Below are 19,622 nucleotides of genomic sequence, written 5' to 3'. Positions count from 1 at the left end.
GCGACTTTGAGAGGTATCCTTTTATGGACTCGTTTGGGACTAGTCATTTGTGGGCTAATTACTGCATTGCCTCCAGCCTGCGCAGAGTGAGTATTTTTAAAGTGATAATTGGCTCGCGCAGACAAATACCACTCTTTAAGCCAAATGCAGTTCACAGTAGCACAGAAGTCTGAGACGGCGGTGAACCACAGACAGCCGTAGGTGTTATATTGCAGTTTCCGTCTCCTAGACTGGCAGTCAACCAAAGCTATAGAGCCCAGTCTGCCCAATGGCAGAATTACCGACTTGGTTCTACATCTAGATCTAGTCCTACATCTAGATCTAGTCATAGAGTTAGTGAATACTAGTAAATCTTGTAATAATAGATGATAAAGGTCTAGCCCTAGCTAGAATCAACAGTTTGAACTGTATACATACTAAAAAAAATTATTACAAAACATTTCAGTCAGACAGCAATCAGGAAGGATGACAATATAACTTCAAACATATTTATTACATTCATAATTTCTTAAAATCACTATTTGATGATGTGTTATACTAAAAAACTAAAGTCTCTGTGTCTAAGATCTTTCCATGAGATATGTTCAAATTTTTATTTTTTAATATAATCTAAACAATCCATGGGAGATGACATTCCTATTTCATAATACCAGGCATTTGAATAAACAACCTAGCATCAATAATTTAATAGTATCCATTTATTTTTATTTTATTATTATTGGGCAGACTTTCAGCAAAGAAAAATTTGAGAAAAAAGAAATATTTAATATTTAATTTTTTATTTATTTAATATTAATTTATGATTTTTATTGGATAAGAATCAAACTAGCCCCTTTAATATATTCAAATATCAAATATTTCTCTATGTAAAAATGACCCACTGTTTCCCAAACTGTGTTTCACGAACGCCTGAATATGTGTTCCACGAACTACTGAAATAATTAACCAGGTGAATTAATCTCTCTAAAAAAAATAATCGAAGAGTTCCACTAAATACTCAGAATATGCAAAGTGTTCCATCAAGAAAAATGTTTTGGAAAAACACTGAAATTATCTAAGCAACTAAGTGATGTAAACAATAATATCCAATGGTAAGAGTTAGTATACTAAAATATTCAGGTAGATAGATCCCCTCACAGGGACGATGGTATGTAAAATATTATAAGGATGGGGATTTTCATTTCTGCTCTAATTTATAGTGGCAATGCTACCTCAAAAAGCCAACACTAAAATAATAGCTTTGTCATTAGAAATGATGCTTAATACTACAAAATGAAGAGGCCAACAAAGACAAACTTTTTCCTATTAAAAAGTACACAAAATCTGAAAGAAATATCCCACCATAGCCATGCAACTCTGAGAGGAGTCCGTAAACAATAAGCAACAAAATATGCTAAAATACAGAATAAAGTCATGCTATCAGAAATAAATTCCAGAGAAGATTAGTGTCACAGACAAACTAGTTCCAACGCAATATTTAAAAACAAAAAAAAAAATCTGAATAGTTATCAAACGAGTTTTTTTTAATAATTAAAAAAACAAGAATTAATCTTTAAATATATGTTTAAACAGGAGGTGCGGCGGCTCAGTGGTAAAGCGCTTGGCTTCCGAACCTGGGTTATGGGTTTGAATCCTGTTGAAGACTGAGATTTTTAAGTTTGGGATTTTCAGGCACCTCTGAGTCCGCCAGCTCTAATGGGTACTTGACATTAGTTGGGGAAAAGAAAAGGCAGTTGGTCATTGTGCTGGCCTTATGACACCCTGGTTAACCGTGCGCCACAGAAACAGATGACCTTCTGCCCTTAAGATCACTATCTGAAAGGGGAACTTTAAAATATGTTTGAACAAAATAAAATAGATTGTGATCTGAATAATTGACCAATTTCTCTTTAAATAAAAAAAAAAATAACTTAATGACCTATTCAATGAAAGTTGCGGGAGGGGGGGGGGGGGGGGGGTTTACACAAAGAAAAATATTTTGTTTTTAAATGATAGAGAATTAAAATGAATTAATTTTTTGCATTCCTGAAGTAATGGAGGTCAGCAATTTATAGTAAGTTTAAGCAAAAAAATACCTTCAACAACAAATCTATCTTTTATTTCTTACTAGATAATTTATTAGATTATATTACCTAGCTCTCAACTCAAGTTGAACAGAAGCTCTCTATTGTTTAACTCTTGCCGGCTCCAAGGGCAACTGAAAAGAAAAAAAAAAGAAAAAATATATAAATATACTTTACTTTGATATAGATAAATAGATGTAGTTAGAAAGATATAGATATATAAGTATGTTACTTTAATACTGTAATAACAAACTAACAATATATAATGGTATCATTGAATCACTGACAGTGCACTTGTACAATTACTAAGCTGACCTCACTTAAACAACATAACTCTCTTCTAATAAAGAGTTTACAAAAATCTTCCAGAGCTCCATTGTAACACCATGGGCCAATTGCCAGTTGATTTGAGATGGTCACCTGGTTATATCAGAGGCCATCCCCATACTAGAATTCACAACAGTATCGCCTGAAGTACACTGGCCTCTGTCACATGGTGGACACCCTTACCCATACCGTCAGTTTATTTATAACAATAAATATATACTAGCTGATACCCCTGCTACACTTAAGTTTAAATAGTTAGTATTATATATGTTTGCATAGTCATGTAAAACAATGCTCTCATCTTTAATCTTCTGTATTGAAGACATTGCCATTATTATTTTTTTTATATATTTTATTTTTCCTGGAACACTCTTAAACCCATCAATAAAACGACCCACATTACAATTATCCCTCATCCCCAAAAAAATATTCTAGCCCTCAAATTCTTAGTCATTTTTCTCTCTCTTTCATCCTACAAATGAAGGGGACACAACCCCCTATTATAGACTATGGAAAAACACTTCTTAGGCCCATCAGTTGTAGCCTTTCATCTTTCTGCACCATAATGCCTCACACATACACATGCAATATTTTCAAATGAAATGCCCCTTTGTGGAACAGTTGTAAACTTATTTTAGTCCACTCTTTACATATTTATTTTTATTTTGTCAGTCATAGATCTAGATTTAGAGAGGCAGCTTATTTAGAATAACACAATGTCTCCTCTAATAAAACAGCTGCCCTTGAATTCTAAAAGCTCATAACTATATCTGATATCTGTGCAATGCTATGTTATGCTCCAATCAAAACCATTCTATCTCATGCGAGTTCACACAGCTGCTCGACTTTTCAGGCGCTCTTCAAATAACTGAATAACGCTTAGCAAACATTTAAAGCATTTATTTACTGGGGAGAAATGGTTGTCGAGTCTTCTCTCTCAGCGTCTCTATTGTTTCTTCTAGCGTCTCTAAATATGTCATATTTCCTGTCTAATTCCATCTACTCATACATTTAGTCTAAGAAAATGGAAACAACAGGCATAGCGCCATTAAAAGATGAACATAACATAATACATAATGATAATGAAACTAAAGCAAACATCCTAAACAAATACTTTGCATCAGCATTCTCAGCCCCAGGAGACAAAGACATATTACTGAATTTGAACCAACTAGACAACATAGAAGATTTAGTAGTACAAGAAAATGGAATTCAAAAACTATTAGCCAACAACAAACCAAATAAAACGTCTGGACCTGATGGTATTCCAGCTAGATTACTCAAAGAACTAAGCAATGAGCTAGCCCCAGTGTTCAAAATACTCTTTCAGGCATCACTTAACCAGGGCAGAGTACCAAAGGACTGGAAAGAAGATAATGTCACCCCCCTATTTAAAAAAGGAGAAAAATCTGACCCAGGAAACTACAGACCAGTATCACTTACCAGCATCACATGTAAAATCCTAGAACACATAATATGTAGCAACATCATAAACCACTTAGACAAGCATAATGTCCTCACCCCATACCAACATGGCTTTAGGAAATATAGATCATGTGAAACACAACTAATAGGACTAATTGATGATTTTTCAAAAGGTTTAGATAATAGTGAACAAATAGATGCTATCTTACTTGATTTTTCCAAGGCTTTTGACAAAGTTCACCACCATAGTTTGCTTAAAAAATTAAAATATTTCAGCATTAATGGTCCACTGCATCAGTGGATTGAAGATTTTCTGATAGGGAGAGAACAAACTGTAATAATAAATGGCTCTAAATCAACACCGATAACAGTAAACTCAGGTGTACCTCAAGGAACAGTCTTGGGTCCACTACTATTTTTAATTTACATAAATGATTTACCGAATTGCATTACTTCAGGAACAAAAGTCAGATTATTTGCAGACGATTGCATAATATATAGAACAATAAAAACAACACAAGACACAAATATTTTACAAAGAGAATTAGATGAATTACAGAAATGGGAATCAAATTGGAGCATGTCTTTCCACACAGAAAAATGTCAGTTGTTAAGAGTAACAAAAAAACTAAAACAAATGAATTCCACTTATCTTATTCATGGCAAACCAGTAACACAGACTAAAAACGCAAAATACCTAGGTGTTATAATAAATGAAAAACTGTCATGGAATCCACATATTGATGAAACTATAAAAAAATCCAACAAAGCATTAGGGTTTATTAAAAGAAATTTCTATAAATCAAATAAGAACATAAAACTAAAATGTTATTTAACCTTGGTTAGGCCAATAATAGAATATGCATCCTCCGTTTGGGACCCCTCTACTCAAGAAAACATTAAGAAACTGGAACAGACACAAAATAGAGCAGTGAGATTCATAACAAACGAATATTCACATTTGACTAGAGTAACACCTTTAGTAAAATCACTAAATTAGAAAGCCTTCAGGACAGAAGACTCAAAAGTAAAGTAGTAATTATACATAAAACACTGAACCATAATCTTCAAATACAAAAACTAAATTTAATAAAATACTCTGAAAGACACAAAGATAAAGGCACATTCCTCGTCCCATATGCTAGGACAAATTTGTACAAATACTCCTTCTTCCCTAGTGCTATTAGAGCATGGAATGGGTTGCCTGAGCTAGCCAGGAAAACCAGTGACTTGGCAGAATTTAAGTCATTGGTTAATATGCATGACTAAATGCATGACGCGTAGGACATAATCATCTTCTTTTTTGAAGTAGCGTCTGTATTATATAAGATAAGATAAGATACTCTTTTGGTCCGAGATTACCACTCAAATTACTATAAATATGCATCATAACAGCTAATGTTGAAATAGTTGTTAATGTGTATACGGCCTTGAACGCTTTTAAATTGATCCATAAAAGGACCTGCATTAAAAAGCTACCCCACAGCTGACACAATTTTCTATCCCTCAAATTAAATTAACTCCCTTTATTTTTGTCTCTTTCATCCTTAATCTAACGGCCCACAAACCCCTATTATGGAGTCACCACAAGCATTTCTTAGGCCCATCACTTGTCACCTTCCATCTTCCCTGCACTATAATGCCTCACACATACACACGCACAATATTTTCAAAGGAAATGCACCTCTCCACATAACAGATTGAAAGAAGAAACATCACTATTTGCACTCTTTACATATTTATTTTAGTCAGTCATGGATCTAGATTCTTTTCTCCACACACAAACGCTTTCATACACATGTAAAAACACATTTGATAATCACAATGATCTAAGGATAATTCCTTAAATACTCTGACAATTATCTACATCTAAAGGAGAATTATATTTAAGATCTAGATCTGTGAAGAAATATACAAATAGCAAGATGGAACGAAAGAAAGTTATGCACCAAAAAAAGTGTTAATAAGTGCTTAAGTGGATGGAATTATTGTTTTTTACTTTCAACATTAAAATATTGGCTTTCAAAGATGTAGGTAGAAACTGCGAATAAAATAATCATTTTTGCTAAATTTTTACTGCTGCTGTTTCTATTTTTGTCCATTATTGTCCATGAAAAGTGGGAGAATTAGAGATCATTATCATGAGTTGTCAGGACCAAGAATTTTAAATATATAATTTAATTTATAATTTTTAAAAATAATATTTAAGAAAACCTAAAAACCTTTCTAGCAAAGTTACAGTTCAAGTAACTCTACCAAGCATTGGCAGTGCTCTATCAGTACAGACACTAAGAGTTTACTTAAATTTAATTGGTAATTTTCCAAACATGACTGTACTTTCTTAAATATGTGTGGCTCTCAAAGATGTGAAATTATCATCAACTGCTATTATAAAAATGTTTAACTGGGCAAATCACAAATATTAGCAGAATTGTTCAAGGAAAATCAAAGAAAGAGCATGCTCAGAAACATCATGAGGAAATTCCTCAATGTGTCCTGTAAATGTCTGCATTGAGGAAAAGGTTTCATTTATCTTAATTTATTTTCAATACTTCTATCACCCCTGGTTTTGTGTTATGTATTACTATCATCATAGATAACAATTAAATCCTATCAGCAACATTTTCAAACTATACATGTCCGTTTGGTATGGACAGAGATGAGGTTATAGTTGTTAATTGTTTGTAGTTCACAGCTTCTGATATGCTGAAAATATTGCCTTTTTACTTTCCTTGGTGCACAACTTTGGGGGGAAATTCTGAGTTTGTATTTCCACACATAGGCTACTGTCTTTTTGATGTTGTTGTTTTGTTTTGTAAGTTCATTGAGTGCTTTGTGGAAGTTAAAAATTAAGTTAAAATTGTATGCTTGTGTAACCATGATGATCTAAGTCCATGTCTAGCTGGCCAATGCTTTCAGAACAAGCTGCAAAGCTCTATTCAACTACAAAAGACCAACATTTTCTATTGGCTCTCTGCATTTTGACCTCACATTACCCCCACTGGGTCGACCTATTTTCACCACCGGAACAATACACAGGAGCATAACTTTAGAGTGACACTCATGCTTGCTAACATACACAAAAACTCACACCACAATATTTCCCCTATCTTTCAAATGCTGTTGGTACACCTGCACAAAACAGCCCTGCTGCTCCACCAAATACGTGTGATAACTTTCTACGTGTAATTGAGAGATCAAAGTGATTGAGACAATTATTATAGAGGTATCTCCCTACTTGACATAGATGGCAATTTTTTCCTTGTGGCACTATCCAGGCTGCAAGTGATAGCTTCTAGAGTTTATCAAGAGTCTTATGTGAATTCAGGAGTGCTAAATCCACTATCAACACAATATTCTTAAACTACTGCAAGAGAAATTTTGAGAAGGAATTTGGATTTTGGATTCTAGAAGTACAGACCCCATACATCATAATATGATAATTATTGATCTGACAAATGCCTTTGACATGGTCAGCAGAAATGGCCTTTTCAAACTCCTAAGAAAAATAGGATGCCCTCCCAATTTACTTAAGCTCATTGAATGTTTTCATGAGGAAACAAAATGTATAGTGAAAGTTAATGGAGCCTTTTGGAGCACCTTTTGAGGTCAGAAGGGATGTCTGCTTGCACCTACTCTGTTTGGATTATTCTTTTCCTGCCTACTGCCTTATCATTACAGAATGTTCATTTCTCCATACCTTTGGAAAACTCTTCAATGTATCCAGATTGAGGACAAAAACCAAAGTTAGTAAGGTACTAATCAGAAAACTTGTCTACACTGATGATGCTTCAGTTGTTGCTGAACAGGCTGGCTGCTCAGCTTCAAGCCATGGTTGACTATCTATGTGCTGCATGCAAAATGTTTGGCTTCAATATTAGTAAAAGCATGACCAAAACACTATTTCAAAAAACAAACACTGCACTTCACCATAAATGATCAACCACTGAAATTGTTGACCATTTTTTTCTTTATCTTGGCTCAATCTTCTACAAGGAAAAAAAGCTGAATCTTAAGGTGGATTTTCAAAATAAGGTGGTAAGATAAAATAACCAATGCGGAAGTGCTGCAAAAAGCCAGGACATCCACGCTTTTACCAGCAATAGATGCCTTAGCTGGCTTGGTCATATTTAAAGAATGAAAAAGGTTGACTCTCCAAAGACATTCTGTAGGGTGATATGATAGAAGGCAGGACATGAGAGCCCCAGGTCGCCCACTTTTAAGGTACCCTATGTATACAAATACAACATGAAGCTCTTCAAAATTAACACTAACAGTTGGGAAAAAGAGGCACTGAATAGATCCACAAGAAGAGCAAGCATAAAGGAAGGGTCCTTGATTGCAGATGGCAAACACATCAGAAGTACAAAGAAAGTTAAAAATACAATAGCGTCTAGTGATTATAGCTATATCATATCCAACCTGTGGCTGCAGCTGTGTATCAAAGATTGACCTCTTCACATAAACAGTTGCAAAAGGGATAGGATTGACTCTCGAGACGTAAAATGCAACAGGTATTTGAATACAATATAAACTAAGGCAACAAAAATCTAATGAAAGGAACAAACTTGCATTTGATCTTTTATAACAAGCTGCAACACCTTATTATTTTACTAGTAAATGTTCCTAACTCACAAACTAAGACTTGCCTACACTTTGATTAAATTCAACTGGCTCTCAATCTCTGATCAAATACACAACAAGACCACGGGGCATAACTTAAGAGTGACACTCAATGACACACACACACACTCACTAAAATCACATTCAAAACAGTAAGTGTAAGTACTAACTTGAGTCTAGATCTAGACTCTTTTGACTATGACTAGATTTTGTATCATTATTATCATTATCTATATCTATATTTTAGTCTTGTCTATAAATATAAGTACAGTAACAATAGTCTAGTCACTAGTCTTATCTGATATATATTTATTACAGATGTTGCTTAAAAAAAAAAAGATAATTATGTCCTACACATTTCAGTTCTCTATCTAATCTAGTCATGCATGTTAATTATTGTTAATCAATGACTTAAACTCTGCTAGGTCATTGGCAACCCATTCCATTCACTAGTGACTTTTAAGTGACTTTATTATACTACTACTCATATATTTATATAGACTATAGATCTAGTGACCTGTACCTATACTCTTATTATAGATCTAAAGCTGCCATATCGAACAAGTTAAGCCGAATTGCTGCGATTTTTCACATTTGAATAATTGAAGCTCCATATCGGCTAGACCTAGAAAAAAAATGAAACCATCTATAAACTTGACATCCATTGGTCTATAAAAATAGATTTGCAGCAGTTTCAATATGCGTAGTTAAAATAAAATCTATGTTAAAGAGGAGTGGGGTAGGTATGACAAAATGTTAACTTCATTAGACAATTTGTTTTCCCTAATTACGATATCAAACACTTTGTAAAACATACCAGACAATGCATTTTAAAAATGTTTTAATCATCTAATTCTTTCATTTCAGGTATTTTCTGGTCAAGCAAGAGGTGAACTACCAAGTACAAAAGAAAAGAAAAGGCTAATTACCATACATATGTCAGTGATAGTTCAAAATTTAGGCAAGGTCAATGCTATAAATAGATTTAGCAATGGCAGGGGAGAGCATACTTAATATAAATTATTTTAGGGGGAAAAGGGGAGTAAATCTGAAAAAAAAAAAATTGGTTTTGTCAAAATAATGTTTAATAAATATGTATACTATTCATAAATTACTTGTAAAAGTGTGTTTTGTTGTCTTGCCTTGATACTAAAAATTAACTGATTATTTACGGTTATTTTTGCTTTGAACATTAAAGAAATCATTGCATGAAAATACATGAATGCTCACACAAAAAAATGTGTTTGATGTTGTCTCTAAAATAGTAAACCTTATAGAGCATCCCTTATAACTCTGGATAGGTTTAATGGAAAGCAAGGGAAGTGTAATATAGTATGCTCTCCTTTCAATCCTGAATCCAAATATATAGGTCTTGCTTGGCTAATGCACCATGGGGCTTAACAGTAGCCTTAGTACCAGAAGCACCCCCATTCATGTGTATTTGGTCAGAATAATACTCTTTCATACCAGTGTACTTTATCGCTTGGTAGAAAAACGATCTTGCACAGGAATACTAAATGTGTTAAAAAACAGAAAAATGGATAGCGCACCATAATACCACAGTATTTCTGTACTAGCCATCAAGTGAAAAATAAAGACGCATTAATAAAAATAAGGAAAATAATATATATATATACAAAACCATAATAAGACCAGCAGCAATGTATGGAAGTGAGACCTGGACACTGACAAAGACATCTGAAAATTTACTTAACACTTGGGAAAAAAAAATTCTTAGGAAAATCTATGGTGCCATACAGGATGAACAGGGTGGAGGACACGCACTAACCATGAGATATATCAATTGTATGAAGACCCACCAATAGTGAACGAAATAAAAAAGAACAGACTACGTTGGGCAGGTCACCTTGAAAGAATGTCAGACAACAGAGGGGTGAAAATCGTATACAGGCAAAAACCAAAAGGTAGGCGACCCAAAGGCAGACCCCGAATGCGATGGATAGACGATGTGGGAGCAGATCTGAAGCAGCTTGGGGTTAGGGCGTGGAGACGAAAGGCCCAGGAGAGATCTGAATGGAAGGATGTGTTAAAGCAGGCCAGAGCCCTCCATGGGCTGTAGCGCCACTGGGATGAATGGATAATAAAAATAAGGTGATATGTCTGATATATAGGCCTATGGTATACAAAAGGGAATGTTCAATATGGCAGCTTTACTCTAGCATTGTTCAGAATGGTCCCAACAGTTAAATGATTACCAATCTAACATACTGATGATTTCATTACTGATACTATTATGTCTTAGTTAACTTTGTAACTCAGTGGAAACTCAGACTCAGTCTGTACTACAGTCAGACTACGCCACTACAGTAACTTGCAGTTACTTACACTTAACACTACACTACTTACACTTATGACTTAGTTACAGTACTTCTCACTAGACTAGATGACTAGATCTAGATCTAGATCTAGTTCTAAGACACAGACTATGACTAAGTGAAGAAGTATAACTCTAAGTACTCAGACTCTTAACTAAGGCTAATTTGTAATTTGTACTAGCCTTGCCTTTGCCCTGTCCCTGGTGAGTGTGAGTATGACTGGACTGAGAAGAGTCAGAGACTGAGACAGACTTGACAGAGACTGAGAGAGCCTGTGTCACTGTGTGTGAGAAGTGTGTGTGACTTACGACTTACGACAGTTACGACTAAGTCTAGATCTAGATAGATCTAAAAGTCGAGTAGTTTAGACTTTAGATGGTAAGACAAAGATATCTCTAATATATATAGATCTAGATTAGATCTAGGTAAATCTAGAGTATGTCTAGCACTAGCTCTTAGACTTAGCCTTACTTCTTACTAGGGGCAGTCTCTAACTACCTGTTTGTTATCACTTTCAGAACGACATCCGAAAACATTTATTTTACGACATTATTGACAGATCTTGTTTGCGACAACAACAACAAAAAAAATGAACTCGGTAATGGCAGCGCCCTTGGAATAAAATTGATAATACTACAAAAGAAAAGAGCTGAGATTACTAGATCTAGATTTACGAAATTTTGTATTGATCCCAATAAGTAACTTAAATAAGGTTAGTCAAAATGTAAACCTAAACTCTTATAAGTCATAATAAGTTATTCTTTAATATTCTACTAGATATCTAGTCTATTTCTTAGCTAGACTCTACTACTCTACTCTAGTCATTCTAGTGTCTAGACAGTCTAGTCTAACTGACTCTAACCTTAAACTAGACTTACTAGACTAGATTTATAAACTTAACTAATCTAGGTCTAGTAACTAGTAGTAGTAATTACCAGACAGTATACGTCAGTGTCAGTATAGTTAAGTATTACTAGTAAAATAGTATCTAAGTATGGACAGTATGGTATGTTTATGATTAAATGTATTAAATTTATTAATAGTAATAGTAGTATTACTCATTAGTAATAGTAACTAGACTAAGGGCGACTAAGGCTGACTACGTCACTAGAGAGTAAGTAGTAGAATCTATAAAGTAGATCTACTAGATGAAGATCTAAGTCTAAGTCAACTTTAACTAACTCAAAAGGAACACCAGTGTGAGTTGAGTTGACATTATAAATAAATCATTAGAGACCATATTTGCCATTAGTAATTAGTTTCTAGATCTATTTCAAATCTAGTTTGTTGTAGATCTAGAGAATCTATATAAATATTTAATGTAAATGTAAGGATTAGACTATTTAGACCTAAGACTAATAAGTCTAAGTAAAAACTGATTGTATCTATGAAATAATGAACTCCTCATCCTTTGTCTTAAAAAGTAGTAAATATAATCTTAAAATTTGTTATTTATAGAGTCTAATATCATAAACTTTCTTTTTGCGCCATTTCAAGACAGACAGGTCTTAATAAAATATATATTCATTTTCCCATGCTCTATATCCCCCATCTCTGCTTAGAAACCATCGATACTCATAAGTGTAATGTGCTATAAGCCAGTAACGCATTACCGACATATAATATTACAGTACAGAATAAATAATTGATGATCTCAAAAAAAATTAATTTATAATATAATATTGCATCTTCACTGTTATCCCCTCACCCTGCTCATGACTTTTTAAAAATTTAAAACGCCATATCTACATCATACATGCAATGCATTTCACACCCACATTATTTTTTCTCTACTTTCTTGTGTCAAAATGATCCAAATTCTCCCAGTTATCTTATATTGTTTTGGTGACTACATATTGGTGACAAAAAAAAGACTTCTTTTACTTAACACAGAGAGGATCATAGGACACTCATGTTCATCACATGCACACTATTGTTTTCTAAAACATATATATATATATATATATATATATATATAATGCAATATAAAATACAATATAATAATAATATTTTATTTTCCAGATTGAAACTTTATGATTCAATTCTGTAGACTGTCATGGCTTCAAACTTGAAATCTGTCTGTCGCTACTTTTCTACATCCTCAAGACTTCTCAAAAAACCAAACATTCAGAAGCCCAGAGTACCTTGGACAGAGAGACGAATTCTGAATGCAGTGAGTACACCCATATTACCCCCAGATGAAAGGCCGCTGCCCATAAGATGTTGTGATGAAATGAATGCTAAAATAGCAGCAAGAGAAACAGAGGTAAATAGAACAATATACATAAAGATACTTTTATTTGTTGTTGTTTACTTTTTAGTTACAGAATTAGTATGTTGTTGATAAAAATTTAGAGGAGGCGCGGTGGCTGAGCTGTAAAGCGCTTGGCTTCTGAACCGGGGGTCCCGGCTTCAATTCCTGGTGAAGTTTGGGATTTTCAATTTCAGCATCTTTGGGTGCCTCTGAGTCCTTCCAGCTCTGATGGGTACCTGACATTTGTTGGGGAAAAGTAAATGCGGTTGGTTGTTGTGCTGGCCACTGACACCCTTGTTAACTCTAGGCCACAGAAACAGATGACCTTTACATTATTTTTCCTATAGACCACAAAGTCTGAAAGAGAAACTATGAATGTGATAAAAATGTGGGTTTAAAAAAATTGATTAAATGAGTACCTTTTATTTAGAAGAGTTGCATCACTTCAGAAAAGTTAATATCAGAATTCTTAATTTCCTCCTGTTAGATTATGAAATCTCTTCTTTATTACAAATGTTTTTAATTAGTTTCTTTTTGTTAGCTATCTAACAGAAAGCTGTGCTAATAATCAGTGTTAAAGCTAGACCTAAGATTGTATAATGAATACCTCGCTTAATCTTAGTGCAATTTTTTTTTTTACTGCCAATCAACATCCTAGGCTATAGAAGCAAAGAAATGGCATAATCTTTCATTGGGATCTTTTACTTTTAAAGGGAAACTTAAATCAGTTTAAATACCCTCTAACCTATTTTATTTTTCCAACTGGCACATGCTTACAAAGCCAAACAATCAATATATATAACAGGTAACCTTTTCTTACTCTTCATTGGTTCAAACCTGGGCACTGGGAAGGTATTTGGAAAACATTTCTAACCCTAACCGAGAAATGTAAAGGTTTATGTATATATCTTTGGGAAGAAATTATTAGCTACTTGGCAACAAAGTGAAAACTCCAGTTTGACCATTATTATTTTCAAAATATAATCATCTTAAAATCAAATTTGGCTATTTTGAGTTCAGGGGGTATTCTTGGCCACAACTCAAATTTTTCTTTGTATTCAGAAAAGAAATAGATAAATAAATAGAAATTCTTATACATTTTATCTTATGTAGAAATTAGCTGGACTGGAATAGCCGACCATGATTGTGCAAGCTGCTGGGGAAAGACTACTTGCAATATTGAAGCTTTATAAAAAAAATAAATAGAATGAAAAATAATAGACCAATTCATCATATTTATGAAGGAGGAATTTTTTTTTCAAAAAAAAGAAATCATTTATGTTTCATATTGTATTTCCAGCTGTCCCAAGCTTACAAAGCCTTCAGAAAGAAACAGATCGTGAAAATGTTCACTGAGAACAAGATGGTCGCCATTTGCCACATTGTACCAATGATACCAAGAGATGCTTTCAGTGTCAGGGCGAAGATCATGGCTGCACAGATTAATCTTTGTTTTGCTAATAAAAAGTTTGTCAGGTTAGACATTGATTTGATTAACATTACAGTACTGCCCTAAAAAGGCTCCCAAAGTGGCGAAACACTAAGAAACAGACTCTTCCAGCTACAAGGTACAAGAAAAAAAATGAATTGGGTAAACAATCATGACAAGTGTGACGAACACACTTGCGGGGATTATATTATCAGACTTGATAATTCAATGAAATGAAGAAAGAAACATCTCTGTATTTTCTTAAACTTCTTTTAATAATACTTCTTCAACTTTCACATAAAATGACTTCTCAATTCAATAACAACTTGACTTGATACTTCATAAATAAAACTTAAACGATACATAAAACTTCACTTAGTATAACTTCAACTTCAACTAATAAAACTTTAACTAATGGACCCGCTAATATATTAAAACTTATAAACATTACTAATCGAGGACTGAGCGAGGACCCCATCTAACTGACTTTCTCTTAATTTATACCTTTCTTAATCGTACATTCCAGAATCATGGAAACTTCTCCCCTAATTATTTTAGTAACTTTGACCTTCTAGAAGCTGACGTGTGCTATTTTTTTCCCTTAACCTCTTTCTTTGATTGGATACCTAAAATTAACTTGTTTACGCTGGACACTTGCACTGGTTTGAACTCGCTTCTAGAAACTGGTCGAAATAGGTCACAGACTCGACTCGTGACAACAAGAATGTGAAAGCTATTAGCAATGCTTAATTGTACAGATGCCCTTGACATGTGCCACATGTAAAAGTGTATCATTTGTCAGATACATATAATTACCAAAACAATAGTAAAGGTTTATTATTCATTGGCCAACCTCCATATCAAAATTAGAAAGAAATTAATTTACTGTTCAGCAAATAATTTATGGGGGGGGGGGGGGGGGGGGGGGGGGATTTTAGATAATTTACAAATTCAAGCAAACTATTTCTGTGTAAGATAAGCAGTAAAAAAAAATGTCACTGTGTTTTTTCTGTTTCATTTCTGACAGAGAATATCTTGAAGAAAGCAAATATCGTAACTTGGAACCATATATAGCCTCTGATACAGTCTATGTGGTCAGCCCAGATAACAAGGTTGCTCAGCTTTTGGCTGTGTTACGTAAGACTCCAGAGTTGCAGCTCCTGGGTATGTATTCAGTTATGGTCATTACATAAAAATTGTTAGTTTTATGTTATAAATAATTTTTTTTTAAAAATAGGGCTTTAAGTGTCCAATGACACATCTACCCATGACACTTATGAAGCTTGCAGCAAACAGTGCTACACCCTGGCAGAAACAGCTGGAAACTGCTGTGTAGCAACATCATTTTGGACATAGCTAATACCCAGGCTTTCATCTCATTTGTAGGAGATGATTCATTATTCATTTGCCACTTAAAAGTTCCCCATTCAGACCTTGCGATCTATAGGGCAGATGATGTAAAGGTCATATGTTTTCTGTGGCCCACCGTTAATGAGGGTGTTTGTGTCCAGCTCAACAACCAACTGCCTTTACTTTTGTCCGTCTAATGTCAGGTACCCAGCTGGGTAGACTCAGAAGGGCCCAAAGATCCAAAATTAGAAATACCCAGTCTTTGAGCCCGGGATCCCCGGTTCAGAAGCCAATCCCTTTACCACTCAGCCACAGCGCCTCCATTGCCACTTCAGGAGTCCATAAATGTCTAGTCTGTTAAACAGTAAAACAAAAAAAAATAAAAAAATTCGCATTTGAGGTTGATGAGATATGTAAACTGTTTTTCTCAATGTTCCTATGCCATTTGCAGATAAATGACCAGCACAACAATCAACATTCTTCACCCAACCAACGGATACTCTTTAGAGCAGGCTTACAGTTATTTTCAACTTAATTGTCTGAACTTGGAAATAAAGAACTACGGTTTAGTAACGGAAATAGTAGCCCAAAGAATGAAATGTTTTATTACACTGGGTGGCCCCAATTAATCAATGTTGTAATTAAGCAGCATCAACTAGAATTAGAATTTTGAATATCTGAATATAATTAAGTTGATTTTAATACTTGAAATGTCAATTGTATAGCTTTTAGCGTCACATTTAGGATTTGCTGGGTAGAGAAATAGATAGTTTTTGAAGTATTAATGGGGAGGACATGGTCTAAAATTTGCAGATTTGCCAATTAACAAATAATATGTAATCTAAATATGCTTTAATCCTTACAGTTAATCCTAAATGTTCTACAATATTGTCCATTTTGGTCACTCTTGTCAGTTTTAGTATTCTCATTAAAATTGTTGATACACAAAGGTATATGTCGGCAGTACCTCGGGTCTTTCAGTTGATTTTGGTTAAGATTTTGTTTTAAAATTAATTTTTGAATGAAATTGAAGTTGTTATGTTTACTTCACCTGTGTAAATGACTTTGTTCCATTTCTAAACAAATTTTTTTAAAATAAGTAATGATGTTTTTAATTTCAAACTACTATTTCATGCTAAAAAAAAAAAAAAAAAAAAATTCAAAGGTACCACTTCAGAGATGATGTGAAGCTCATCTGTTTCTATGGCTGACAGTTATTGAAGGTGCCATGTGGCTAGCACAATGACCATATTTTCCTTTAATTCCCCAATTACAATTGGGTGGACTCAGGGGTGTCCTAAAAACCCATAATTCAAAATTCCAGGTTTTAACAAGATTCAAACTCGAGCCCTTCCCCCCCTCCAGTTCAGAAGCCAAGTGATGTACCACTGGGCCACCACACCTCTTATCTTAATATGCAATGCCATTGTATTTTATGAAATATCAAGCAGACAATCTTTCAGTCAATCAGTTCCAGCACAATCAATTTTACAATATTTTCAGTTCCAGCACAATCAATCTTACAATATTTTCAGTTACAGCACAATCAATCTTACAATATTTTCAGTTACAGCACAATCAATCTTACAATATTTTCAGTTCCAGCACAATCAATCTTACAATATTTTCAGTTCCAGTACAATTAATCTTACAAGATTGTCAGTTCCAGCACAATCAATCTTACAATATTTTCAGTTAAAGCCCAATCAGTCATACAATATTTTCAGTTCCAGTACAATTAATCTTACAATATTTTCAGGAACCTTATGAATTAATTTTTTTTCTTCAAATTAACAAACAAAAGTTTGAACAATTTTTGGTTTTAAAAATGAACTTTAGTTGAACTGATCTTGTATACCATTTAGTTCATCTTGTGCTTTAGTTCAACCTGTTTCTTTTTGTTTATCAGGTGGACTTGTGGAAGACACTATAATGTCAAAGGAAATGATGATAAATTTCTCCAAGATGCCTCCCATTGAAGTATTACAAGGAGAACTATTGACCATATTAACATCTTCTATAGCTACCACTAGCCATCTTCTTTCGACCCAGCAAGAACAGCTTTCTTACAACCTAAGCCAGCTTACACAGCGAGGGGTTGAAGCATCTGTAGAAACAAATAATGATGAACATAAGGATATTGAGGTCAAAGAAACATGAGACAATGTTGAATGTAATAATAGTTTTGTTATGTGAATGAATGTTTCTGTTTGTTAGCTGTCAATAAAATACAGATATCATACATCTACATGTTGTGGTTTATATTGTCAAATATTGTTTTTTAGTGTTTGGTTTTGAGTGTCTTTTAATTAGCATTAGAGTTTTGCCTGGTCATGTGGTATACATTGTACATTCATCATGATAGTTCGAGTTCTGCCCAACGCCATTCCCTTGGACCCTGCTGGAGGTTGGGGCCAGGACTTAAATAATCTTTAATGTTGAAGACTGTTAGAAACAAGTAAATCCAAGTAAATAAAATGATCATTAGGGGGACAATAGCACAAGATTTTATAATCAGGCTAATTTACAGTCCATTCTTTGCCTATAAAATTGGTAACAACTTTCTTCCCTGAGAACAAACCATAATATACACCACTAAGAAAAAGAAATGAATTGTGGGATATAGTGTAAACTGCTTAGCCACCATCTTTGATTCTGATTCGACTCACTCCAGTTGATTTGTGTTAGCGAAGCATTCGATGCAGCAAGGAAAATTTCTCCCAGAAACCCCCTCTCCCGTAAGTCAGCAAAAGAGATTGGACCAGAGTGCTCTGAGTATGCTTTAGTCAATTTTTCTATTAACAGTCAAATCTGGTTTATCTGACCACATCTGGGTATAACTATTTTGGTTCTAATAATTGGCTGGTCGAATAACTTGATTCGATTGTATAATAGGATTGGTTTTTGGGTACTTAAAAATTCAGAGTAGCAGCTGTTCCAATTTAGCCAGTAGTCCGAATAACTAGGTCACGTTAAGTGGCGAGTATTATGCAGGGCCGGATCTCAGGAAGTGGACGCCCCTGTACTTTTTCAAAATTTTTTACAGTATTACCAACTGTAGGATTTAAAGTATGGTTAGTAAAAATGCGAAAAGAAAACTGTAACAGAAAAAGCACTAAAGTTGCTGACCTGTCAAACTATGGATATTTTTAAAATCTCTTTTGTGATGACCCCTCTCTTGTGGTGTCCCCACCTTCCCCTCCCCAAAATCTGGCCCTGCTATTATGAGTTCTAAGATCGCCTCCAAGCAGTTAGGTTTTATTTATTTATTTTTTGGTTTCTTTTGAACACAACAGGCTTTTCACTTCAGAAATAGATTTTTACTAAGACCTTACTTAGAGCTACAATGTCAAGTGCATAAAGAAAGGTTGGTCACAAGGAATGAAAAGAGGCCAACGGTTGTCAAACATAAAAACATAGAACTTGCAAAAATATTCAACTCGCAATGCTGAAGGGGGAAACTTCTCTCACACAAACACTTTACATTTTAAAATGTAGAAATAAAGGAATATACCTACTTCTTGGCTACACGACACGATCTTATCCTTTCGTAACTTCTTATTGACTAAAGAGGCCAATCCTTGACCTTGACACTCACTGGTAACTCAGTGACAACTGCGGTCACAGCTTGGGAATCTGTCATCACCAGAAGATGCAGCACTTTCACTACTGTTTCTACTTTCTACCGACAACTTTCTAGATCTGAATGTCACAAAAACTAAAGAACTTATAATAGATTTTAGAAAGAAAAAACAAACTATACGTGAACTGCAAATAAACACTACATCTATAGAACAAGTAAAGGCATATAAATA

At 34.2% G+C, this 19,622-nt stretch overlaps 2 protein-coding genes across 2 annotated transcripts in view; one reads left to right on the top strand and one right to left on the bottom strand.

Moving 5' to 3' along the window:
- LOC106059791 (hyccin-like) overlaps positions 1-11,401 on the bottom strand; it is a 110,943-nt gene extending 99,542 nt beyond the window's left edge. Inside the window, exons 1-2 of the mRNA XM_013217474.2 lie at positions 11,273-11,401; positions 2,133-2,197 (exon numbers count right to left, since the gene is read on the bottom strand). The gene's annotated coding sequence lies outside the window, so the exon portion shown is untranslated. The remainder of the gene's footprint in view (positions 1-2,132; positions 2,198-11,272) is intronic.
- LOC106059792 (39S ribosomal protein L10, mitochondrial-like) lies at positions 11,350-18,049 on the top strand. The gene is made up of 5 exons (XM_056013602.1): positions 11,350-11,486; positions 12,797-13,040; positions 14,329-14,504; positions 15,485-15,621; positions 17,717-18,049. The coding sequence occupies exons 2-5, from the start codon at positions 12,831-12,833 to the stop codon at positions 17,965-17,967; spliced, it is 774 nt and encodes a 257-aa protein (XP_055869577.1). The 5' UTR covers positions 11,350-11,486; positions 12,797-12,830; the 3' UTR covers positions 17,968-18,049.
- Positions 18,050-19,622: the final 1,573 nt, after the last annotated feature.

Source organism: Biomphalaria glabrata, chromosome 16 (assembly GCF_947242115.1).
Source record: "Biomphalaria glabrata chromosome 16, xgBioGlab47.1, whole genome shotgun sequence".
NCBI lineage: Eukaryota > Metazoa > Mollusca > Gastropoda > Planorbidae > Biomphalaria > Biomphalaria glabrata.
Note: the sequence above shows the minus strand (reverse complement) of the source record. Positions and strands in the feature narration are given on the sequence as shown.

Bases quoted from the DNA above. Each gene is read 5' to 3' on its own strand.
- LOC106059792 (XM_056013602.1), top strand. From the start codon at position 12,831: ATGGCTTCAAACTTGAAATCTGTCTGTCGCTACTTTTCTACATCCTCA. The intron at 13,041-14,328 runs GTAAATAGAACA...TTGTATTTCCAG, and splicing joins TAGCAGCAAGAGAAACAGAG to CTGTCCCAAGCTTACAAAGC. The intron at 14,505-15,484 runs GTTAGACATTGA...CATTTCTGACAG, and splicing joins GCTAATAAAAAGTTTGTCAG to AGAATATCTTGAAGAAAGCA.